Here is a 26,922-nt window from a genome sequence, read left to right as displayed (position 1 = left end):
TTAGCCTGAAGAGCGAAAGACATGTAACAAATTCGATGACAACGTTGAAAGAGTTCAAAAATGGTTTTCTGTGGAATCGCGATGTCTCTTTCGTGTGGTTTAATGGAGTGAGACAGTAAATAATGTCTATGACATATGTGTAAAAGAGACAGTATATCTGATAATGTTTTTTTTTTGACGAATAAACAATGACACATCGGTACATTCATCAAATATCCAAATCACATACAATTGAATTGAAAGGATGAAGTGGGAGTAAATTAGAAGAAAGAATGGTATCTTATGGAATGTTGACCGATGGTGTAGCAAATTCTGTGAAAAATTGCGTAAGAAAAACAAGCAGATCAAAATAATCCAAAGACACATTCTTGGGAAATTTATATTCATTCACGAAAATAGGAAAAGAAATACGCGTAAAATATTACTTTCTCCTGAGTTCGTATCTGGCTCCGCCCCGCTTTTTGACATTGGTGTGAAAGAGATGGCAGCAAAATGGGGAAAAGAGTTGACTATTGATGAGATGGAGATTGAAAGAAGGGGAAATACTTGTGTGGCTGAAGCGAAACAGTCAGTTTGCTTTAGAGTCTTGAGAAAGTTAGTTGCGGTTGTGTTCGAATATCAAATTCATATGGAAAAGTGAAAATTTTGTGTAATTTTTGCCAAATTTGCTTTTTCGTAAAAGTCTAGTCACGTGTCAAAAATTTCTAAATTTTGACAGTAATTTGAAAATTCAGTGTGATTTGAATTCCAAAGACAGTTGTTAAACGAAAAAAAGAAAGAAAAACCTGTGTGAAAGTCGAAAGTAAAAGGATTATTTAAAACTGATTCTCGCATCGTCTACTGTCAATGTTGATGGTATTTCTCGATGAATAATCCATTGACACGTTGAATACAAATACAAATGTGTCGCAGTGGTGTTGAATGAATTTTACACTTCATTGCGTAATTATCAACATTTCCTGTGCTGAGAGATATTAATTGAGACGAACACATCATCTCGGAAGTTGGGCATTTTAGTGGAAATTTTACTCATGTGACAGATTTTCCGGTAAATTTATTCAAAAGTGTAAACAAATTGCGGTTATAATTCAGCAGTATTTCATTGTAAGTTTACAATATGATTTTTTATAATATATTCGTACCAATCAGTGTGAATTTTGAGCAAAGCAAACGAATTTGTCTGTATTTCAAGTGAGATTTATGAGAGTACCAAATCATCGTGATTTCATTTTATTTATTTATTTTTTTATTTAGTTGAGAGAATATATGTCGAGATTTGTGGGGTGGTATTTTTATTGGTCTTCTTGGAATTCTTTGAGATTAGCTTTTCGGGGAAAAGTTTGACAAATTTACCTTATCAAGTTTCTGTGAAATTTTGTAATTTATAAGTAATTAGGAGATTGGAAATTTAAATATTTAAATGTTTTTGGAACTATTGACTTTTGAATATTGAAAATCTTATCGGTGATCTATAGAGAAAATATTTTTTTCTTACTAAAGTTATTGTGCTTTTTTAAATAGTAAAAAAAAGGTTTTGAGTTACAGGCGACCCACTAGTTCTCAAAATTTGGATAATAGGGTAAAGTGGTACAAGTTGGACAGGACTTTTTTTTTGGTAAATTTAGTACTTCATTTGTATTTGTATATTTTTAATGCTTTAGTTTTATAATTTGGTTCCTTGTGTTTAAAAACAAATTTTGTACTGTATTTATCAAGAAAAAAGCCATGTCCAACTTGTACCGGCGAATTGTCCAAGTTGTTAAACTATATCCAACTTGTATCACTTTACCCTACTTAAATTTTCATTACTCTTCAAATTATTGGAAATTTTGAAAACTATGACAAAAGAGTGTCTCTAACAACGCTGGTGATTAAAAAGATAGATATTTAAAAAGTATATTTAATTATATAAATTTTTGTTGACTTTTTTTTTAAATTTGTGTCGAGGCAACTGAGGTATAGTGGTACACATTTAAAACAGACTCTTAAAAGCAAATATCACTAAAAGCCTTTCTAGAGTACCTTTAAGTGATTTCCAAAGACGTAATTGATACAATATTTGAATAAAATTACGTAATGTTTTATGAAAATTCCAGAAAGTCTCTTATCACACAAAAGAGAATTTCTGTGGAAGGTAATCTCAAAATATCATAAATTATCAAATTTCGCCGAGTTCAATGTCATCGTGAGTACTTTCTGGTCTAAAATGGTTTATAATGTAATCCACAGAGAGAGAGAGACAGTGGGAGACCAACTTGATAAATTTCCTACATATATGATACACTATGTCTTAACGTTTATTACTATTTTTTGCTATTTTTTTTCGAAAACATCAAAGTGTAAAGTTACATATTTATGCTTGTAATAAGTCACAAGGGCAATTTGTCACCTCACTGGGTGTCAATTATAGGCCACAAGAAAAGTTGAAATGATTATCTTGTGGTGTATCATGTGTCAATAAATGGAAATACATATGCGCGATATTATTTTCACGTTGAATTTTCCAGCCAAAAAAAAAAATAAAGCATTATTTGCTCCGGTGACACAGAAGCCAAGTGGGAAATGTTGAATTCTGTGGAAATCCATTGCATGTTGTTGGTTTGGTGACAATATTTTCTTGGAACTTGACAATTAAGTTGAATGGAGTTGAGGCGCAGAAAAGAGTCACAACCTCATTATGTCTCTGTTCCCCTACACAAGTGATTATTTTTGGTTTTTTTTTATTCTTTATTACACAAGATGGGAGACCTTATTGGTCGTTTTGTGTCAGTTTTGGCTAGAGGAGATATATAGGGGAGTGTGGGGCATTTAATCATTCGAGTTATTTGTCGAAGTTGAGGAATCACAACTGTCAGTTTCAAAATAAAAATGTAGTCGGTTGTTTATTATGGCTCCGACATACCTTTTAGATCAGGAAAACTTTATGAAATCAAAATTCACATCCCTTTCTATCTCACACGTTTTGCATATGCCTCTATCTCGTTTTTTTCACACTGAGAATTCGATTGAGCTAAATTGAATTTATTTTGATATTTAAAATAAGAAGAAGAATGCAAAAGAGTTAGATAGACATAAGCGATAGATTTGAGAAAAAAAAGGATTGCGAATACCGACTTTATGAAATTTTGCTGATCTAAAAGGTGCGCCATAACTATTAATACACCATTTCGAAATTGTCTACGGACTAAATTGTACTTATTGTACTGATTGAAAATAATTCTTTGCAAAATTTCGCTACTCTAAGAAAGTTATTTAGCATTTTTTTCTTAAAAATTAGCCAAAAGGATGTTTTCCATATAGAAGAAAGTTCTAAAGAAGCAAAATAGCTGCCTTATAGACCCAAGACTGACAAGACTTTTAATCCATCTTCAAAAAGGCTTATAATATGATAAATTTGTGTTCAAATTCCTGTAGAAACTCTTAAGAACCTAAAGAGTGCGCCACTATATTTTTCGTAGTTATAGTGACAGTATCAGAGCGTTATAAGCATACTATGAGAACTTTGGTTCCACAAGTCTTTACTTAGAGAATTACACAAGACAATATGGAGAAGAATATACCTCTTTGGTTTTGCTAAATTTGGAAATAATATTATTTTGACGAATTTTTAATAAGATTCAGTTTATCACGTTATACGGAATTCAAACCGAAGGTCCCAAAGAGACTTAGGATGTTCTTCAAAAATATTTAGTCAGCAAAATGCTAATCATTTTTCACTGCCAAATTTTACAGTCTAAATATTTTCGAAGAACAGTCTGAGTCGAGTCTATGGGCCTTAAGGCTTAACCATATGGCTTAACTTATGGCTTAAAATTTTAACTTAGAATTGGATATTAAGGATGAATGATCTATTATATTTAAAAAAAAAAACAATAAAATTACCTGTTATTTAGGATTTTGAAATCTTCAGGAACTAGGATAAACTTGTGGTCTGAATTCCGCTTTATACGCCTTTTTTCAGAGTAGGGGAAAGCGCGCTATCTTCGAACGACTCAAGCTTCGAACAACTAATTTTTTCAACGTGTTTTTAATAAAGCTCACTCATTATAACGTTACATTTTAATAGCTAGTCCAATGATTCAAATTTTAAGTAAAGAACCATGGATCAAATCCATTAAGAACATGGAAAAAATTGAGTTGTCCGAAGCTTGAGTCGTCCTAAGGTAGCGCACTTTTCCCTATAGTTTAAATCTTGTAAAATAAAACACTTTTATTTTGAATTTTTTTTTAATAATATTCTAGCAAATTCAAAGTCAAAAACTGTGTTTGAAACGGTCCCACATTCCCCTAATATACGACAATCCAGCCATGAAAAACCACAAAAGCAATCTCATATGAGAAAATTAGCTTTCTCATTATTTTCATGAGCACTTATGTGTGCGATTTTCCATAATTTGAGAAGTCACAGACAGACCAAAAACGTCATGATAGTTTTCTGTGAATTAGTTCCGCAAACAGAATGGAGTATATTTTCAGAAAATTGTGAATTTTAGCCAAAATTCTGAGTAATATGTGGGTAGAGATAATCCTAAATTTAGCCAAAATCCAATACATCCAATCAGTTATGATTCCAAGCTTTAATTTCTGCCAAGAGTTTTAAAACTAATATCACTAATATTATGGCATTATATATGTAGGATGGTTTATTTACTTGATGATAGGAATGACAGAGTGAAAAACACTTCTCAGAATGCCTGAATTCGTGGGTTCATTGTTGTATCTTGAAAATAGATCGAAATGGTACTATATAATTCAGTCTAAGTCAATACCGGCCACCCACGCAAGACTAAATTAGATTTTCCCATGACTTCAAGACTATGCCAATGTACTTGAAGTTATCCGAATTGTTAGTATATCAATATCTTAAACAATATATATATTTAGTTGGTAGTACTATTAGGACTGGGATCTACGGAGACCTCAAGTCACTATCTATAACAGTTTGACTACTAGTATAGAGAACAAGGAGATGGACAATGTGTCGTGAAATTTCAGCAGTAATTCTACAAAAAATAGACAAAGACAAAAAATAGACAAATTCTGGTGATCAAAAAATCTATAGGTCTTATCGAATATATATAAGATATTTCTGTGAAGTTTAGGCAATAAAATATATATATAAAAAGACAATCAAAATATGAGTCACAGATTTTGGAAATAAATCACATACTACAATATTGAATTGATGATAAGAATTTCTAGTGGTTATAAATATTAGTCAAAAGCGAATTTTTCCTATTGAGTCATTATATTCTCAGATTTTAGTCACAATCACTTTTTGGTGTATTTTTAGGAATTGTTCTGATCGAAAATAATCATGTTTATTTATCGCAAATCGAACAATTCCCAATAAAAATACCAATGTTGAGACTTTTATGAAAGCAATGATAGGAAATCATGTAAAATATGATAAATCATATTCAACGAATCTTACTTTTTCTTATTGTTTATTGTTAATGTCAGATTTTTCGTGAATTTTTAAGGTTGCGCTTTTATAAAAAAAATACTTTGTGCTTTTGACATTCATAAAAATAAAAATGGATTTGGAAAAGACAAAGAAAATATTTATATATAAAAAAGTTTTAATATAAAAAGAAAATCAAATGAAAATTTTTATTTTGAGTTTAAAATTTTACGTTCCATTTATATTAAAAAAAAACAACGAAATAAGTATTGCATTATTAACAAAATATTATGGTACTGGGGATCTCAGTGGCGCAATAGGCAAGACTGTCGGTCTTGGGCGGATGAGATCTCTGACTCGACTCTCAAAGTTGTCAGTTCAAGTTCCGCCAGGTACAATACACCTGAGTGTTTAGAAAAAGACATTTTCGCACGGAATAAAACGTAATAGCAATGCACTGCCTCTGCCCAACAACTCCGGGAGCATGGAAAAAGCATCCCCACTGTGGGGAAGGCGCTCCTGAGCGGTCTACAAACGGACTTAGCAGAGTCTTACAACACGAGATCAACAACGATATAACCATGATCACATTGTAACAAAATATCCCGATACGATTAATTAATTAATATGGTAGGGGAGACTGGGGCAAAAAGTCACAAATCGAAAATTTCTAAATTCAATATCTTCCAAGATAAATAAGATAGCGGCTTAAATGTTTTTCTATAGATAGCTTCCATAGACCTTCTTCGATGTTGTATGTTTCTTAGAATTTGAACAAGGAATTTAGAAAACAAAAAATATCAAAATTTTTAGCCCTATTTTTTAAATATTTTTCTTGAAGAATATATCAATTATTACCTACTTATTATTCAAAATTTATGAACTGGTGGTTATTTCCTAAATGATTTGGATTCTTTGAATACGAAGCTGCTATCTATTTTAGAATTTTACAAAGATTCTTCTCTCACGGCAAAAAAAATATCAATGACATGTGTCGCCGCTTGTTGTTTGCATTGGTCAAACACGATTTGCAGTCTTGAAAAGCGTTTTTATCGTTCAGATAGAGAAAACGGTGTTTTACAAAGGTGTAGAGGAATAAATTTCCTATGAAAATATGTTATCTAGGATTTTTTTTTAAATTTACGGAATCCCGTAACAAAGCGAATCAAAATGTGATAACATCCCATGCCTGGTACTATTTGCCCCAGCGTTTTTGAGAATAGTCACAAAATTACGTTTTATAAAACGGCTCGATAAATGTATTTCCTTACAAAATAGAGGAAAATTACTTTCACAAAGTTGTAGAGCGGTAAATTTCCAATAAAACTGCGCTAATTGTAGAAGTTTCTGGGGTGTTCGAGTAGTTTGTACAAAAATAAAATATCCGTTTTGTTACTTTTTGCCCCAGTCTCCCCTACTTCCAAGTTTTTTTTGGAGCTTTAAAAATTCAACGAAAATAAAAAAATTTCCTTAGCATCTAGAAAACAGGACTTAGTGGAAAATAATGAATAATCCTGAAAGTGGAAATTAATTCATGGATATTAAGAGATCCAATGAAAATAGATGAATTATGTGGGTGTAGAAAGTAAATAAATTTAGTTCGTAGAAGATGAGAGATATTCGACATAGTGCTTTTATCATATTTTCTTCTATATGCTTGCTTTATGGGAGCTTTTTGTGGCACTGGGTCAGAGGATTCAATGCGAGAGGTCAGATTGCCCAGAGAGAGGGTGTGGCATATTATTGACTTTTAGTCTTTGGAAAATGTAGTTATATATATATTTTCAAAGTCATTTTGTATAAAGGTGTGAGATGAAGAAGAATATTGTGGTTTATGTTATAATGGTAAATAAAATATAATATAAATCACATGTTGGAAAATTTTCATATGGTTTTTACTTTATGAAAATTTTATCCCATTAAAAGGGAGTGAGGTCTTTTTTTTACATTTGTGGTTGGTGTGCTAATTGAGCCGTCAATTTAGCGTGACACTATTGATTAATTTTTATTGGACAAAATACACATTTTTAATTCGTAGGAAAGAGCTTTGCTTTTTAAAGTTATATATAATATATATATATTTATATATATTTGCAAGAATGTGTATAGCAATGTTTAAGAATTGCGTGATATTTTGTCCGAACAAACACCACCAATTAGCATAAAAGTCTACTTTCGTTGAGTTTTTTTTTGCTAACTCAACTGTGATTATGTTCCATTTTAATTAGTCCATTTAGAGAAAAATTCTATACAGCTCCCATGTTCGCAAAAGACGTAATATCTTATCAGGACTATATGCAATATTTCCCATGGGATTTCTCTCTCTTTCTCTCTATCTCTCTTTCTATTTTGAAATGACAGAGCAAAAGTAAAATTAAAATTCTGAGAAGTGAATTAATAGAAGAAGCATCTCTACTCAAATAAAAATACTCAAATTTTCACGATAAAAAGTTAAGCCTTCCTCTCTTTTCATCTTCTATCAACAAGTGTTAATTGGATGGGTTTTTGCGAGTGAAATTTGAACAACTAATCAACGACAAGAATATATGTATATGTTTATGTATATACTATATTTATCATATACTGCTAAAACCGAGATTTTAATTATTACATCTGTTTCCTGGAAATTCTGTTTTGTGACATCGAAAAAAAGTATTATTTTAACGCAAATGTGTCGTGTTTTCTCTTAAAGTTTCGTGCTAATTTTTCTTTTATCAAGAACTATTATTCTCAATTTTGTTTTGTCGAATTTGACCTTCTACACAAGACATTTCCTATTATTTTCCCAATTTTCATGCAGTTAAAACTTTCCTAAGACAGTCAATTAACCTCGTTTTATTGAATTAAATGTTCGATAAGTGTAGAATATTTCTTGATTTTTTTTTATTGTTTGAATTGAACGAAGAGGAGGGCAATATTTGAATTCTTTCGAAATTTTTATAACATCAAATTCCGCCCACTACTCCCCTAGGAGCCATTTTTATATATTTGTGTGTCAGGCTATTGCCGAAAACGCACATTTAGCTGTTAGCAGGGCTAGAGGCTAAACGGTTAGAGAGAACTACATTGGGTCTTTGGAAAACCCTCTCATTGAAAACTTCTCTCACATCTTTTTTTTTACTGGACTGAGTTATACCTAGGGTAAGACGGGGTAATTCGGAATCATGGCTAGTTTGAGATTTTCTCACTGTTTTAAATGGTCAAAGAGAAGAAAAAAACCACGAAGAAGTTCAAGACTGTACAATGTACATTCGAGGATACGTTATTGCTTTTTTAATTTTGCCATCTAAAACCGTTAGGAAATCTCAAAGTTTCAAATTGGCGGAGGCAGCCAAAATCCCGAACGCCAAAAATCCGAAAGCCAAAATCCGCAACGCCAAAATACCGAAAGGCCCAAAATCCCGAAATGAAATTGTATATGAAGGATAATGTGTAGAATAATTTCCCAAGCACAGAAAATTTCCCTTTGCCTCCAGAAAGCGCGGTGCAACCGTGTGAGTAGCTATGACACTTTTAGGAATTCGGTATTTTGGCTTTCGGGATTTTGGCGTTCGGGATTTTGGCTTTCACGATTTTGACCGGGACCCATTTTTTCTTTCTAAATATACAAAAGATCTTAAAATGCAAACCTTATCCTCAATAGGGGGTTAATTTAGATTATTCCGAGAGGTTCAAATTATGTTTTTTTTAAAAGTACCAAAGAGTTGAGAAAATTTTCTTTTTCTCATTTTTGTCTTTATGAAAAGTGTGCAAAGGAATGAAGACGCCACATTAAGACCAAAATTACTTTACCTTCTTCCGCTTCTGGGAAGTGGCGTTAGTTGAAAGTTTGCCAACAATTTTCACAGCACAAAAATGGGCAAGTAGAAAAAAAACCCATAATGCCAACAAATCTGACGAATATGCTAAAGAAAAAAAATCGTTGCTAAATTTAGCCATAATCGTCATAATTAGATAGTGAATGTCTAAATGCAAAAACAAGAAAAAAATGACAAAAAAAAGTAGTGGGTATATTTTTTTCATGTTGAGTGTAAATGCGAAATTAAGAGACAAGAAGTATTCGATCGCAAGAGAAAGAGAAAATCACGCCAAAATGACGTCATTCACAAATGTTCTTAGTATTTTTTTCCCATTTCATTGACAACAACCACACTAGTATTTCGCCTTTATCTCAAGTGATAAACATGCGAAACAGCCGCCATTCATACATACACATTTTCCACGAGTTAATTCCTACAATTATTATTGCAGCGTTGATTCAAGATGAGAAGCTAACAAAATAAAAAAAAGACCAGAGGAAGTGGTAGATAATAAGCCCCAAAAATAGATGTACAAAAACAGGCAAATTGTGCTGAGAATTTACTGATTTGATTAGTGTGAAGAATTCACTGTGAAATGTTTAAATAAAATATTGTCAATAAATTCTGTTTTTGAATATATTTTGGGCATTTTGAAGCAATATATCCGGTTAGTTTTTGACACAATTCCAGCTTTTTTGGGCATTTATTTTGGATTTTTGCCCAGAAATGTTAAAAATTTGAGCCACAGTGCCAATGACAGGTTATGAGAAATATATATTTTCTAGCTTCTTCGAGATGCACAAATGGACAATGTCAGATAAATTTGGCAAAAAATGACGTATTTTTAGTCTTAATTTCCATTTCTTAAAATAGTCGGATCAACACTATAAAAATATCGTGGAATGACGGTATAAATGTAGGGGGAAGTAGGGCACTTTTGAATTGGAATACCTTTGAAATTTGAAAAAAATCCAAATTTGACCAAATCGGTTAAAAATTAAATCCTCAAGGGTGATGCAAAGTCGCGATTTTTCCGATGAAAGGTATCAAAGGACGAAATATTCAGCTGACCTCTAAAACATATCCGAAAATGAACGAAATCGTTTGGGTCAATTTTGAGATATGTCAAAAAATCATGTTTTTTTTTAAGGAGACGGAAGGGTTGGGGGGTAATTTGGGTAAGATAATTCTTGAGAGAATGTTGCCTTGTGATATATATACTAAATTTTTGTTTAAATACCTTTTTTCTTCGGAGAACTGTGAGATGAGTCCGAGATCAATTTAGGGAATTGGTTTCAAATAGCTCCATATAAAAAAGTCAACTTGCCACGTGCTTGTGTAGAACTAAAATATTTTGTCACCTCACAAAAATTAAGTAAAAAATTAAATTTGGTCTGCACAAGGGATGCCAAAACGTCCCATGCGTTGCGAAATACTCGAATTCGCAATTTCGATGCTATACTTCAAATTCAAAAGCATTTTCGCATCATTTATCATTTACCGGTACACAACTTATTAGAACCGATTGAAAAATTACTAAAAAGATTACCAAAAATGACTTAGAAGTAATATAATTGAATTTAAGGTAAAAATTAGTTTAATATTGGAATCGGTTCATAATGGTAATAACTGATTTAGTAATTACAAAGTTTGGGATCGTACAAAGCATAGGCATTTTCCCCTACTCTATGTGTATATTCGTTCGGAAATGAAAACAAAATAAATTTAAATTTTGTTTTCCAAATTAATTTTTAATAGAATTTGTCCTTATTTTCAAATTTAGAATACAATAACATGTATTTATCTATACAATTTACTTAAATAGCATACAATTGGCTGTGATTTCCTATAGAAATTCTCATTTGTCATACAAAAAATTCAACACAGCACAGAAAATTCTCTGTATAATAGTTTGAAAATTTAAATAGCTACACAATTGGTCGTCTGGCTGCGAGATGACTATCGCAAAAATAGGAAATTTAATTGAATGTTTGATGCGGTTGCCAAAAGTCGCTGTTTTTGGTGTCCTAACAAATTAACTTCGTCGGATAATTGGGGTGTAATTATTTGGCAAAATTGACCACTTTTTCACAATGATTGAGATGATTTTAATCATACTGGCGTCATTGTGACTCACATATTATTATGTCTGCTAAATTCTTACAATTCGGAAATATCTATTTGCTTTGTAAGCCTGATGGTACTGTCTGCCAGACGTGATGCTTAAATATATAAATTTTAACTTTTTGCGCTTCCATCGAATTCGAATTTTTGCACATCAACGCCTTAAGACACGAAAAAGAAAAAAATATAAATAAAAAAGTACTTCATGGAAGTTGATTGCAATTTATGGGTGAATTGGTAGAATGTTTATTTGTCTTCTTTACTCAATTTACTGCCTCAATTCTCCCTTCATTGCCTATCTCATCACTATACAGATGATTGGGATGCTGAGAACGAGGAGAATTTTATGGTGAATGACCTCAGTGGATTTTCTCAATGAAATTGATATTTTTTTCGTCATATAAAGGAAAAATAGTCATCTTTGACATTAACTTAGTATCATCTGAATGACATTTGTGCTCAATTCAAAGCCATTCTGAATGGGAAGTTCCTTGTCAATGGAGTTTTGGATTTATTGATGTGGTCATATAAAAGGATTATATGGCTATTCAAGTCAATAGGAAGATACTGTTACTGGATTTCTAGCACAAAATTATGTTAAAGTAGTGAATAATATTTTCGAAAATTAAGTAAATTTAACTAAAACACAGAGTTTAATTTAAAAAGTGGTACATTTGAATTGAGGCACTTTTGAAACAGGGCTTTTATCTTCTATTCGATAGATTACCCAGGCGGACATTTCGTCTATATACGAAAACACCATTGAATCATTACTACTGATGGTTTTTCAAGGTCAAAGGTTTTAGAGGCTCTTCTAGAGAGCGCATTTCTCAATCAAATGGTATCAATTTTGGGTTCATTGGAAAGGTCTTGGAATTTCTGACAAGTCTAAACTGGTTCCAGTCGGTTTTAAACCAGTTCATAATCGGTAACTATTTTTTATACGAAAATCAATTATTTTACTCCTTAAGCTATTTTGGGCGATGTTTTGAGTAATTTATGAATCGTTTTAAATCGATTGGGAACCCGGTAAACGGTAAGTCATGCAAATATTCTTGTGAGGTGTAACATTTAAGTCACGACTTGGAACCGTTAGAGCATTCCGCAAAGCATGGGATGCTTTGCTACTCTTCTTTTTAAATGGAACTGGACCTTATCATGATATAATTTTAGCTTCACAAACCAATTGTGAAGCTTAATTACATTATGATAACACTCAGTTCCATTTATAAATGGGAGAATAAAGGTTGTATTTCAAGGATACCATAATTTAAAGGTGCTCCCTTCTAATGATGGAATAAATCAATCATAAACCCATAATTTTGTGATTAATATTTTAATTTTTTAATTTTTCTATTGATTGAATCATTTACGAAAATGTACATAATTTTGATTTCGAATTATTCATGCACTTGTAAATATAGAAAAAATCATTTATAAAACAAAATTGACTATCTATTTTATAAAAAAATAAGAAATTGTCGATAATTTGGTAAATAAAATATTAAGATGTAAAATTTTATTTTAAATGTAAAATATGAATTATCTACAGACAATGACTCATCCGGAATTGAATTCGAATTTTAAATTATGTATTTTTTAATTTTATTATTTTTAATATAAACTTTTATCTCCATTTTTGGGAAAAGCAATATCACAAGAATAAAATCAATCACCTACACATTTTTGGTTATAAAATTAACATAAAATGGCAATGAAGATGAGTCATAAAAGAACGATGAATTTGAAAAGGGTGTACAAGGGAATGAAGCAGAAAATGAAGGAGTTGAAGAATCAAAAAAAGCAAAAAAAAGATCAAGTATCTTTTCCTGGAAGTGAAGCTATAAATCTTGACTCTCGGGAATAAATCTGGTTGTAGCCCCGGGAAACATCGATGATTGGGGGATATTTTGAGAGACAGGCAAACACGCAAAAATTTCCAATGATTTTTTTTTATACTTACACTCGGTATCTTGTTGCTCGAGATCTTGCAATTCTCTCTCATCATTTTTCGCCAAGATAGATGGTTTTAGGGGAGGATGTGAGAAGGGGGTGGGAAGAGAAAGCACTTAAAAATTCACACAGAAACTTCAGTGTCTGGCCTCTTGTTTAACGACTGGGCTTTTTTTTTGTTGCTCAGTTCTTCTGCCTCCACAGAGTCTCACCCTGCGGCAGAAATTTATTTTTGATATTATTCGACCATCGCAGCAGATGCGCGCCGAAATACCTGGAATTTTTTATTTAAGTGTAAACTTACCAATTTCGTTCGAGAGAGACGTACAGGGGCCATAGTGACTGTGGTGCGTTATATATTTATGTACTTGTTTGCAAAAATAGCGTTGTATCTACTATCTCATTGAATATTCAAACGGAACACCTCTAGATTGTCCCACCTTATTTTTAGTTCTTGTCCAAAAATTGACAAATCAACTTTTCTTATGATTTAAAGCAGGAAAAAATGTGTCACTTTTAAGTTGAAAGAAAGACGAAGAATGGAATATATTATGTTGAATCGCTGTCCAATTCAATTTGAAGCTCAATGGAGATGATCTTGGATGAGAAACATTACGAGATTTATTTGACTTTGAACTATCAATGAAGTCCCTAATGGGTTAAATGAATACCGGAAAAGAATGAGATTTTTTTTATTCATCATCGTGACTCTGTGTGTCTTCAATATTTCTCCAGAGTTTTGATTAATCGAGAGTAGAGTTGATGAAAGTGTAAAATATATAGATTAATTTAAAAAGGATAATCCTTGTTGAGGGTGAAAGAAAATTTACACACAGACTTTGAGTATTTCTTTAAATAAAATAATAAAAAACACTTTTGTTTTATCTGATTAGTCATAAATTCTTCCAATCTAATCATTCTAGGTTAGTTCTTGTACTACAAAATTATTATACCTAAAGTTTAGCGTTTTAAACGACTCAGATACTGTTAAAAAAATATCTCATGAACAAATGTAAAATCTTTTGTAAACAAGTTTATATGGGAGTGTAACAATATGTGTGGCTACCCCTATCCCTGTCACCGTAAGAATACTTGTAACAAGATTTTCAATAAGATATCTTAATACAAACATTAGAATCGAATCTATCAGGATAATTACACAAGATCCCTGTAAAACTCTTGTCAAAATCTGCTTTTTATTGGAATTTCTCAACAGGTGGTTCTGAAAAAATACATGGTTTTCTCTTTCCTGTTATCACTTTCTCTCAAAATGGAGAATGACTAATTTTTCTGAAATTATTTGTCAAATTAGTGGAAATGATACGAGAGACCGGTGAGGTGTGGGACACTTTTTTGTGCTTTGGCTTTGAGGCATTATTTCAAGGAGCCAAGAAAATGTTTCAGAATTTTGAATGGGTCAGAAAATACTCACAGATATTGACTTTAATAAAAAGAGTCTATTGAACTTAATAAATAAATGGGTGTTTTCGGAAAAAGAAAACTATTTAATCTGTCGATTTGTCCCTAACATCCCCGATTCGGTGTACGCGGTATTTTCTGGTATAATTTTGTATTTCTAACAATAAAGAGCTCTCAGCTATGGGTCAATTAGTTCCTTGGGAACAATATTATTTGTAGTTTACGCTCTAAATTTCATCAGCCTTCTCAGTCTGAAGATATCCATTCTTTTAGTGAAGATACATCTTAATGCGACCTACCGCTCTATAATGGTTGAATTCAAATTGTTCAAAAATCACTTTGTCCCATACTATCCCTGTCCCAAATCTCCCCGGTATCCCCTAATCAGGATTTTCATGGTCTCTATTATGTTTTCGAAATTATATATCGCTCCTTGGAAATTACAAGGGGCCAACTTAATCTGAGCCATTTTTCAGGAGACAGCATGAAAGATTCAAATTTGTATAAATAATTATCTCAAATAAGTATGTTAATAAAAATAATTTATTTCTTTTCTATTTGTATGAGCATTATTATAAACATTGAAACATACATATTTTTACCTTTCAAAATATGTTTTTTTATGAGTTAGTTCTTTGTCATTCTAAATGATGCGCAAATTTTCATGAAATTAGAATGATAAGGGTTCAATTTGCTTGAGTTAGTCCCTTGTTTCACAAAAATTTGAACGATAAATCTATTTTGTGCCCCTTGACTTCAAACAAAACCGCGCAAGCAATCATAAAGAGTAAAATTACGAAAAACTTTTCTAATACCGAAATTTATTGACTCATATCATCTGAAATTTTATTAAATTATCTGTCTAAGTGCATTAAAACCTCAAAATCGCCAAAAAGTGAGTTGGTCCCTTGTAATTTCCAAGGAGCGATATAATGATCAAATACAGGATTTTAGGGTCCATTTACCACCGAAAATCGGACTGGTAGGTAAAAATGAAATTTTGACAAGACTTTAACGAAATTTCACAAGATAAGAACGATTTTATTCTAAATATGAAAAATATAACATTATTCAAGATTTAATGATTTAAAAAAAAAACAAGCAATTTTTTTTTAATTCCATTGAAAAAAATGTTTAGGGTGAGTGTGCCAAATTTCGGCATAGTTGCATGCAAGTGCCAAAGTCTCAAGTTTGAAATGTAATATTTTTAATAAAAATTGAATATTTTTGTTACTCTAAGGAGTGTTGTTTGGAACCTTGCAGACAGTTTATCATCTTTATTTTCTCCAAAATTATTCTTAATACATTTTAATATGAATAAAAATGTAGACATAGCATTGGCGGCCTATTTTGGCCACCAACATTCTCATATGTGCCCTTCCAGAATTCTTTCAATGTCTTTTTCAGATCATCTTGCTCGTCGAAGCGACATTTTTTGTTACTTTTTTGCATTGTACAATCTCAAGAGAATACAAAAACTAAAAATTCATGGAAATTAGAAGAACAAAAAATATGGCCGAAATTGTAAGCTGGCCGAAATTTGGCACAATTACCCTATCTTAATTTTGATCTATGACAAAGTTTCCAAGGAGGGTTCAACTCTGATAAATGAGAAACAATCGGAAATTTTATTATCTTTTCAGCCTTTTCATCCGTTCGGAATGACAAAAGAACAAGACGTTGTATCTTCTCTCATTCCATTTCCACTCTGTTAATTTATCTTGTCTGTCTCTTGGATGTGTGCCTTAGACATCCCAAAAATTTAACCTCCAACACTTGGAAATTACCCATATAGTGAATTCAACCTTTGTGAAACAATTTATTTTTATATAATGTCTATTGTAAATTTATAAAGTAGTAGCACTAAGAAGTGGAATATCTATATAAGAGAGGTTGAAACACTTGAAAGAGGAAGACTTTTTTTTTTCTTGAATTTGCTAGACAATCAAACACCATGGAGGAATCCTTGAGAGATTTCTTAATCTTGCTCATTATAGAACAATTAAAAACATTCTAATATGAAAAGATAATTAATTTTTATTCCTTTCTGTCTTTTAATCACGAATTACTTATCTCTTTGTCAACTTTTATTTTTCTTCGTTAAGAAATACTCCCTCCGTTCCGAAATAAGTCGTACGTTTGGCGAAAAATTAGGGATTAAGGAATGGTTTCAGAGAATGTTTTTGTTATTTGTAAATATCTTATGTATGAACTATCCTCCATGTTCAGGGATAATATGGGGATCCTATCACGATGGTAAGTTGAGGAATCGATATGTTGAAGTTTTCCATTTTTCGCGTTTTTTTCAAAGAGCTCCGGTAGATAGTTAATTACTAAAAAATGGACTGTGATTAACATTACAGGCTAGAATTTGTTCTAAATTTTTAGTATGCACAAGTAGAACTCAACAGCTATTATCGATATGACATTTTTTATTGCTCAAATTTTGCAGAATGAGCAATAAAAAGAACATCCTTTTTTATGTGTTCGAATATCTGGATGCAAAATGGTGAGAGATAGGGTCTTGGGACCTTCAGCGGACTCCCCATAAGTTGACCCTGGGACCATTTATATGTTTTTCTAAAACATATCCAGAATTGAAAAAAAAATCGCACGACGTGTTTTCGAGCAATCCTAAAAACATTATTTTGGAGGGGAAGGGGAGGGGTGTGGGCAAAATAAAGCACATATTAATGGTCTCAAGGTCAACATATGCGGGGGGTCCCCCGAAGGTCCCAAGTCTGTATCTCTCACCATTCTGCACCTATTTTAAATTAAAAATAAAACGGCAAAAATAAGACATTTTTAAGACATTCGTTCCTCAACTTACCATCAAGACTGGACCCCAATTTCAGTACTGGGCATTAGCAATAGCTCTTTACAAGAGAAAATTGTTGATACACAAAACATTTACCAACAAGCTTTCCCTTAATCTCAATTTTCCCAAACGTATGACTTATTTCGGAACAAGAATTTTTCCCAAACGTACGACTTATTTTGGAACGGAGGGAGTAATATATTTTGTGAAAGAAAATTAAGAGAAACGTCTACTTTTGATGAAAGTTGGTGAATTTATAATGTATTTCTACGTAAATATGATTTTTCTCATCTTGGTTATAATGCTGAGTTCCAAAGTGATTTTTCCTAGAAAATCTTGCGCGATGGAAATAGCACTCAAGGATGCCCAAATAGTTAAATTTCATTCCCATGAATCGCGATTGTGGAGTCTCAATGGGAATTTGATTGAGTTTCTTTTGAAGTTCTTGAAGTATAAATAAATTCATATTTCGTTTGCGTTCAGAATGTGCCAAAACAGCTTCAAGTACATGAAGAAAAGTTTGATTAGTTCATTTCAGAGGAAAAAGGGACAGATAATCCTAACCGGCTTATGTAGGTGAGATTCTTAACGTGAGCTAACTCGGAGTGCATGCAAATTCGATTTGGAGCTGAAGTTGGGAGACGCCATTCAGTTATCTTGAATCAAATTCGTGAAATTATACAAATTTTGTATTTAAACCAAAATATCAAGGATTTGGATGAACTGACAGAAAAGTGTTATATGGGTGAAATGTAGACCAGAATGTTCTCTATAATTTTGCCGTAGAACTTAAACTCATCTATTACTCAGAAGCCAAGATAAGCGAGGTTTTTTGTTTCTTAACTCGTTTTTTCATCCAGAGTGCCCCAAGTAGTCATTTGTTGAACTTCAACTATATCAAAGAATTGTTGTCTTTTGCGGGACTTTCCATTTAAACCCCTATTTTAAGTGTCTTGGTGGAGTAGAGGCAGTCAAATTGGCATCTGAGTGATTTCAAAGCGTTATTATGGGAAAAATCAATTTTTTCACACTTAAACGGCAAAATCGGGGTGATAGCGTAGTCTGAGTGGAAAATGATGTATGGACGAAATGTAGAGACAAATGTGCTCTACAATTATGTTGAAGTAATCATCAAAATCGGTTCAGCGACAGTCGAGATAATTGAGGTTATGTGATATTGAAATTGGTTTTTCGACTGTGGCGCCCCTGGTGTTGGTCCCACGAAGTTCAAATATTCTAGAAAGTTGTAGCATTTGGTGAGATCTTTCGTTTAAGCCCTCATTCATCAAAATCGGTCACATAGAACCGGAGATATGATTTTTTGAATTTTGTGAACTTTGACCCCTCATATCTCCGGTTCTGTTTTAACCACAGCGCACATACGCACCATTTTGGAAACGTCCTAGACTGGACTACAACATACTAAAATTTCATTAACTTGCACAATGCCGTTTTTGAGAAAAGTGACTTTGAATTTCGATGAATTTTGACGCTATCACAGCGCCACCTGTGGTGACTTTTTGAACTTACATCTGAAAGTGCTCATTGAGACGAAACCAAAAAGGTAAAATTTAGGTCGCTATGTTAGTTAGAACCGCAGATAGAGGCCGGTCAATGCTCGAACTTTGACCCCTTATAGCTCGGGTCAGGGGTTATGGATCGACTTAAGGTTTTTTTTGTTTGATAGGTATAATCAACGGCTACAACATACTAAAATTTCAGCCCGATGCACAATGGAATTTTTGAGTTATTTAACTTATAAGATTTAAAAATTTTCTTTTTAATAATAGCGCCCCTAGCGGTGGTTTTATGAACTTGCGATGTTAGAAGGGGAAGTGGCATTTCACGAGAGCTTTCCAAAAAGCCCTCACTTTTTAAATTCTGACGATTAGAACCGGAGTTATGGCCATTTTAAGAAATTTTTTTTGGACCCTTATAGCTCGGGTCAGGGGGGTCGGGGGACCTTAAGTTTGGTATTGATGGAAAGCTCTAAGGCCCAGCTATAACATACTAAAATTTGAGCCCGCTCGATGCCATAGGGGCGGAGCTATTGAGAAAACAAAAAAAGGGGGGTCTTCAAAATGGCGGAAGGAGGGGTGGGGGGTGGGGGATCAATGCAACAAGTTGCAATTTTCACCCGATATATAACCTTTGCCGAAAACCGCAAGTCGATATCTTTTTTAGTTTAGGAGCTATTAAGCTCCAAAGAGCGGCCGGCCGGGAACGTAAATTAGCCACATATATATTCGTGATCAGGAAGTGCTGAAACACATTTTGGCCAAGTTTGAGGTCGATCGGACGACATGAAATTTTGTTAGGATTATAGTAGGTGAGATTGTTAAGAATCTCACCTAAAAATATACGGTATGTTTTTGCTTATTCGATATCTAAATTGATAAGAGGAAGAGAGAGAGTTTTTTCATGTAAATGTACTTTGGAATGATATAAATCATTCAAAGGCTGTTGTGTGACAGGAATTTCTACTTTAAATAATCCTATTTTAACTTTTTTTTTTAAATGTAAAATTACCTTTTCTATATTGCTAGATGTTCAACTGATGTTGTTAATTACATCTTTGCGAATTTCCATTTTCCTCTGAAAAATGGCTTACCCGTAAACAAATTCCATCTTTAAATATTTTCTACGGAATTTTCATTGAAACATTAAATAACTTGTGGAAGAAATGGTATAGAGGAAAACGTGGTACCTTCGGCCGACTCATGCTTGGAACAACTTATTTTTCCAATGTGTTTTTAATTAATTTGGTGAATTATAATATTATATTGTAATAGCTAGTCCAATGCCTTAAAAATCCCAAAAAGAACCTTAGGTCAAATCCATTGAGAATAAAGCAAAAAAAAATTTTTTTGTCCGAAACTTTAGTCATCCAAAGGTAGCGTTCTTTCCCCTAATACCTTAGTGAATGAAGATTTTTGGATGTGAAAAGTTATACTATTCATTCATGTTTCTCTGACAACCAAGTTTCTGTTTATTTGGACTGTATTATCTTTAATAGGAATTGATGTCTGTTTGAACATTTTAGTGAGCCATTGAGAAAACTAAATAAATGTAACCCAAATCTTCTGAAAATTTACAATTTCTCTCATTGAGAGCTTTTTCTAGGAATTGTATACTGTCTGTTTTGGGTTTAATTAAATTCACCTAATAAATGAAATATACAAATTGTTCATGCATTTATATTCCGAAATCATCGCAGATTCTCTCCAAAAAGTTTCTGGAAGAGTCATAAATTAGGAAGGGTAGGGGGGTTAATTGTATATAACTGGGATTAAAACCCATATTCTAAGTTCTCAGTATTTGTATTGGCAAATTTTAGGGCAAACTTCATTATTCGATGGTACTTCATGCGAGAATGAACTCCATGAAAGAGGATTATTTTAGAGTTCAGAGTGAGAGCAATTCGTGCAGTAATGTTGCTTCATTAAAATTTTATGTGACACATTAAAAGCCTTAGGAAGAGCCTTTATTTATTTTCTGAGAAAAGCAAGTTGAAGACTATTGGCATTATAAATATGTTTTATATTTTTTTTTAATCAGAAATTATGTCGATAGAACAAAAACTTGTAATAAAACAAAATAAAATAGTATATGAAATTTTAATTACTGCTTCGTTAACGTGTCTTATCTTTAGGTATTTATGTATTTTTTAGATTCTTTAAAAAAACTTTTTTTTTAGATTTAGAAACTTTCTATGTTAACTTTTCGTCCATATACAAATATACCTACTGTTTAATCATTCCTAATGACGATTCATTAAGAAAATAGTTTATTTGTATCTTCATTATTTCTTAATTTTTAATGAAAGATATAACCGTAGAATCGAGTGACTTCTACGGTATTGTTGTTCGAAACTTTTTATTTAATTTTAGAACTTGAGAATAGTCGTTTCCGAACTTTTCTATCATGTCCAATCGGTAAAGTCCATAAGTACTAAAGAATTAAAGAAAAGCTTACTACACAGAAAAACCTAAAAAGTTAGAACAACTCTATGGCAGAGTTGAATTAACTCTACAAATATCGATGTAATTGTTACTCTTTTGCGTTGCAAAATTTAGTAAATAGAGTTGAAACAACCCTTCGTACGATTTGAAATCATGCGTCGGATATCGGTGTAAATATTACTCTTTTTCGATGTAAAATTTCATCTTAACTGAAGTATATGCGTAAGTGTTTTCGTTTTAAGAATATACTTCAGTCAAGAAGATTTTCGTGTGACAAAGTTCATGTGGAACATCAACTAGAAATATGCCTAACAATGTTTCATGAAGACATGTGCGTGCGTGCATCATACGTGATATTTCGCTTGGAATATAGGGAACTTGAGTTCAAGAAAATATTAATAAAGAAAATGATAAAATAAAAAAAAAACATAAAATTGCAAAATCTATCCAATTTGGGATTTGAAAGAGTTATTTTAACTTTTAAAACGAGTTACTTTCAGTCTTAAAAAGAGTTATTTACACTCTTTTGTCATGTAAATTTTAGGAAAAAACTTAAAACTACTCTTCCGAATATTACACCTAAATAGAAGTAAAATCAATTCTCAAATATAGTTAATCAAAAATCACAACGAAAAAGAATCAATTCAACATCGATTCGAATAAGTTTTACTCGATTATTTTTTTTTAAGTGTATAAACAGTAGGATGTAAAAGTCACCCACATCTATGATAATCTTTTTTTAATAGAAAAATAAAGTCAAATAAATTCTATACACATATGAATTTTTCGCAATTGTAAAGTTTAATAAAAGAAAATGTAGTAAAATGTAAGTACAGGCTTTTAAGAGTAACAGATAAAAATTTGAAAATTTGGTTGGGTTGGGAATATTTTGCAATTATTGCCAAGTTTGAACGCAACTTTGACCTGATTAATGACGTATAGAGAATTGGTTATTAACCATTAATTTTTATCTGAAATTTAATTGTACACAATGCAAAGTTTTTTAGGGCTATATTTGAGTGATTTATAATTTTACTGTGTTGTATTGTAATGGTATTTATTAACTCATTCCCATCAACCAATATTCAGAAATGATCCATCTTAACTTGCGTCCACCGCCGTCTTAGCGTTGCTTTCCAACCCCTAGCATAAACCGATGAAAAAATCCCTTCTCAGATTGCAGGGGAAACTGGAGCACCACCAAACACGGGGTAGCACCAAACACTATTTTTTCTAAACTATTTGGACTACCTCAACCACTTCTTCAGTGGACAAGCATCCCTATAATTCCTATAAATTTCTATAAGTCCTGTCTTCTGAAGTCGAATATACGGTTAAAGAATCGCAGTGTTTTGTGGTACCCCGTGTTTGGTGATGCCCCAGTTTCCCCTATGTTTCGAACTTTTTTGGGTTTACACTTTTACAATTTTTATTTATTACTGCAAGTTTGTGCTTTCAAATCCTTTTAAAGCGCTTGTAGGCCAGTAAAAATTTAAAAAAGTGAATAAGCGGTCTACACAGAGAGCAGTAGGGGAAACTAGGACAGTTGTAAACACGTGGTAGTTGTAAAGACGGTGATTTTTTAAATCAAATATTAGACTTCAGAGGATGAGACCTATGTGAATCCATAGATCCTAGGGCTCCTTATCAACTGAAGAAATGGTCTACATAAGTTAAAGTAGATTAAAAATAAAACGAAGTGTTTACAACTACTCCGATATCGAGTCTTCAACATTTTATCAACATTTTTGAATGTTAATTTTACACCTTTTAAAGGGTAAAATTAACATGAAAAAGGGTAACTTTAACCCCTAATACACCTAAAAAGCATAATATTTACACCGATTTCGGATCAATAATTCAGGGTAAAATAAACATTTCCGGAATGTTATTTTAACTTTTTCGGATTTCTCTCAGTGAGTGTAGAGACTTTTGGAACCTTCCAGAGACCCCATAAGTCTATTTTGGGATCGTTACCAAGCCCTTAATTTTTCCCCCAATCCTCCCCTTATACTATATGAAATCAAGTTTTTTTTGTGAATGCTCAAAAATGGGTTCCTCAAAGAGCAGATTGTCCTTGCCACATCCGCACAAGAAAGGGCGTCCTACTTCAGACCGTCCATACAGTTGATACCTCCCGCACCTGCTCTGTCTGTCCGTGGTTTGCGTACAACAGATCTCCAAAGTGCTCCTTCCATCTTGCTACAACTTCACGTGCCTGAGTCAAAAGATCACCAACCTTATCCTTGTTCCGTTTTGACGCTACTGCCCTGTAAAAGGTCCTGACTTCCCGCTTTTTCTGTAGCGTCTCAATGTATTCAAGCTGCCGTCTTAGATTCATGCGTTTATGAACTCATTTTCTTATAGACTTCCGTCGCGCTCCTTGAACCCTTATCCAGTGCCCTACGTCAAGCTACCGCTCTTTTATTAAGTGCGCCACCCACGGTTTTTCAATATCAAAGGTTAAAAAGACTCTTGATGGCGTGTTTCTCAATCGGTTGGGGTCATGTTTGGACTCGTTGGAAAGGTCTTGGAACTCCCGACAAGCCTGAACCGATTTCAATCGGTTATGAACCGGTAATGAGCCGATTCGTAACCGATAACAAATTTTTCTTCGAAATTCAATTGTTATTATTCTTAAGCTTTTTTGAGCCATGTTTTGAGTGATTTATGTACATATTTAAATCGATTATGATCCTGTAAACCTAAGAACATTAACTCATGAATACTACACCTTTTGAGGTATAGCAACTAAGTTACGAGTTTGAGCATTTTGCAAAGCCTGAGATGCTTTGCCACCCCTTTTCTTTAATTTTTCGTTAATTAAGTTACCAAGTTATTTCGCAATAAACAAAATGTAATTTGGCAAAAGTTCATTTGAAAGTTATTTATAGAGTTTATACATGCTGATATTTTTTTTCGAACAATTTTTGTAGAAACTATGAAATATTAGAGGAGAATATTAATTGAAAAATTTTAACATTATATTTTTTATATGAAAAACTGATTTATTTTTCTATTCTTTTGTTTTTGTTTTGCAGAATATTCTCCTGTCAGGACAACGATCTCCATTTAGAAGACAAAATAATGAGATTGTCTGAGTTTGAAGGTGTGTGAGAATAGTGTGAGATTAAAGCCGACGAGGAGAATCTCATGGGGCAGCTCTTGAGTGTCCCGGGCAGGAAGCGTGACACAGACGTTGACAAGAGTGAACCAGGAAGGGATAAGTCCGGGGAAAAGCGAAGGAGTTTGGTGATTTGGGTGCGAATGAAGAGGATGGAGTCAGAGAAGAAGACACAGAAAAAGTGTACCTGTCCGTATGAGCGACCAACGCTCAAAACGGATGAGGTGATTAAGATGGAATCCCAGGAGGGTGATGAGAAGATTCAGGAGGCATCTGAGGATAAATCAAGAGGACCTGGAGTTGAGATAATTGTGGGTGGTGGTGGAAGCTTTAATAATAATACAACAAGCACACCAATCTGTGATATGGGATCAAGTGGGATCAATGCAAATGGCATTGATGATGGGGGGCAGCACAGAACTGTGATAAATCTCATCAACAACAACAGCCAGGCGTCCAACATCACCATCCAGGAGGCTAGAAATGACAATGATAGTCTCATTAATCGATTATCGGTGCTCAACTTTTCAAGTGGGGCCACACCAAAGGAGCCTGAAAAGACCACCAAGGGACAGCAAGAAGGTAAGTTTTCAAATCTCTCTCTCTCTCTCTCTCTTTTAATTAAATGTGCAACCTTGTGTATGTTGTATTTGTGTATGTTGTTCACGTTCAAGACCTAAAGTTGCCTAATAGTGTACTCTTCTTGAGTTGAAGGTTTTTATTTTAAAATTTATATTTTGGAGATTTCAAGAGCAGTCTTTCACAATTTGGGCAAATTTGCCAAAGAAATATAATTCCAAGAATATACATTATAAAATTTTATTGGGCTTCCGAGAAACTTTTCCGACATTCATCTACGTGCAAATAAATTAGAAAATTGTTTTTCTAAATTGTTAAATACAATTAAATTGAGAAATTGAACATCCGTGAGAAAGACGCGAGATAAATTGATGGGGAAAATGAATAAAAATTGAGGCGTCTAAAAGTGAAGAAAAATGCGCATTTGCAGTTAAAGAGCACAAAATACTATATAGATAGAATAGGAGTGGTTTATCTATTTTCTACTGAATTTTTCTTTATCTTATATTCATTGACAGAGGGGTTGGTTATGTCGTTATACTACAATTTCACATTAAATTCTGCAAAATGTTTGTAATATTGCGATACTTTTATCTTTTTTCCAGTGAATTGTGTACGCATAATGGTTTTATGCAATACAATTTCTTGTCACTTGATACCGAAATCCATTATATTTCTCCATTATATCCAATTTATAATGTTAAAAAGTGATTTCTATGCATGTTAACTTGAAATAATATTAAATGAAAAAATTGTTTAAATAAGAAATAAAATTATCACAGAAATTTGGTTGAATTAAAATATCTCATTGATTTTTCTCTCTCTTTTGATAATATTCCATAGAATGTTGGCAAAAAAAAAAAGAATAGTACATAGAAAAATGAAGAAAGAAAGAGACCGGTAGTCAAGTGAGGTAAAAATTCATTCATAGACTCTATTTTTGCTCTGTTACGTATGAATCACGTAATTCCATAATTTTTTCCCCAAGAGAGATAATAGAAAGAGAGAGGAATACAAAAAAAAAGTTTAAACAAAAACATTGCGAAAAAAATCGCGTGTTCCATGTGAATACATCCGGAATCTATGACAAAAAGAGTAATTTAAATTGCATCTCGTCGTCTTTCGCATCAATAAATTAAAAATCAGTTGCATGAGTTTTTTTCTCTCTCTCCCTTTTATGTTCTATGAAGTTTTCATTGAATAATTTTTCACTCAGAATTTCATAGATTTTTCCACGAAAACTAAAAATTAAAGTAACATCCTTCACGGGAAAATGCATCAAGCATATATCCTATTGAAGAAAAAGTTAATTATAACAAAGATTTTCAATGTGCATTGATGTGATTGAAATTAATTAAAACAATGCTCTAGACAGTTTTTATGTCACTGAATTTACACAGTGGAATACGAAAATCATTGATAAGCCCAGATAAGCTTATGGTAGCAGAGATTCTTTACAGGCGACCACGAAATGCGTGCAACTTGGAATGCGTCAAAATTCGATTGTGAGTTGAATTTTGGGGATAAAGAATCGCGTCGAGCCAATTTTATCTATTTTGACCGCCGAGTACAGTTTATTCGACACCATAAGCTTATTACCATAAGCTTATCTGGGCTTATCATACTAGTTTTTCGATTGTATCGACAGGAAATTCTGAAAATTTTCAATGATGGTTGTACTTTTTAGGGGTGATATAAATCTTTATCAGAAATCACATTATTTTAAGAATGGTACAGTA

At 32.6% G+C, this 26,922-nt stretch overlaps 1 protein-coding gene across 2 annotated transcripts in view; it reads left to right on the top strand.

Moving 5' to 3' along the window:
* The window catches only part of LOC129802643 (uncharacterized), a 78,570-nt gene that overhangs the window by 24,705 nt on the left and 26,943 nt on the right, over nucleotides 1-26,922 (top strand). Inside the window, exons 3-4 of one of the 2 annotated variants that reach the window (XM_055848618.1) lie at nucleotides 5-1,104; nucleotides 24,522-25,186. In XM_055848618.1, the coding sequence (XP_055704593.1) occupies nucleotides 24,634-25,186 (553 nt within the window). In that variant the 5' untranslated portion in view covers nucleotides 5-1,104; nucleotides 24,522-24,633. The remainder of the gene's footprint in view (nucleotides 1-4; nucleotides 1,105-24,521; nucleotides 25,187-26,922) is intronic. The other variant, XM_055848619.1, reaches the window with a different exon arrangement.

The sequence above is a fragment of the Phlebotomus papatasi genome, chromosome 2 (assembly GCF_024763615.1).
Source record: "Phlebotomus papatasi isolate M1 chromosome 2, Ppap_2.1, whole genome shotgun sequence".
NCBI classification, from domain to species: Eukaryota; Metazoa; Arthropoda; class Insecta; order Diptera; family Psychodidae; genus Phlebotomus; species Phlebotomus papatasi.
The sequence above is the reverse complement of the archived record's forward strand: the minus strand, read 5'-3'. Positions and strand labels throughout refer to the sequence as shown.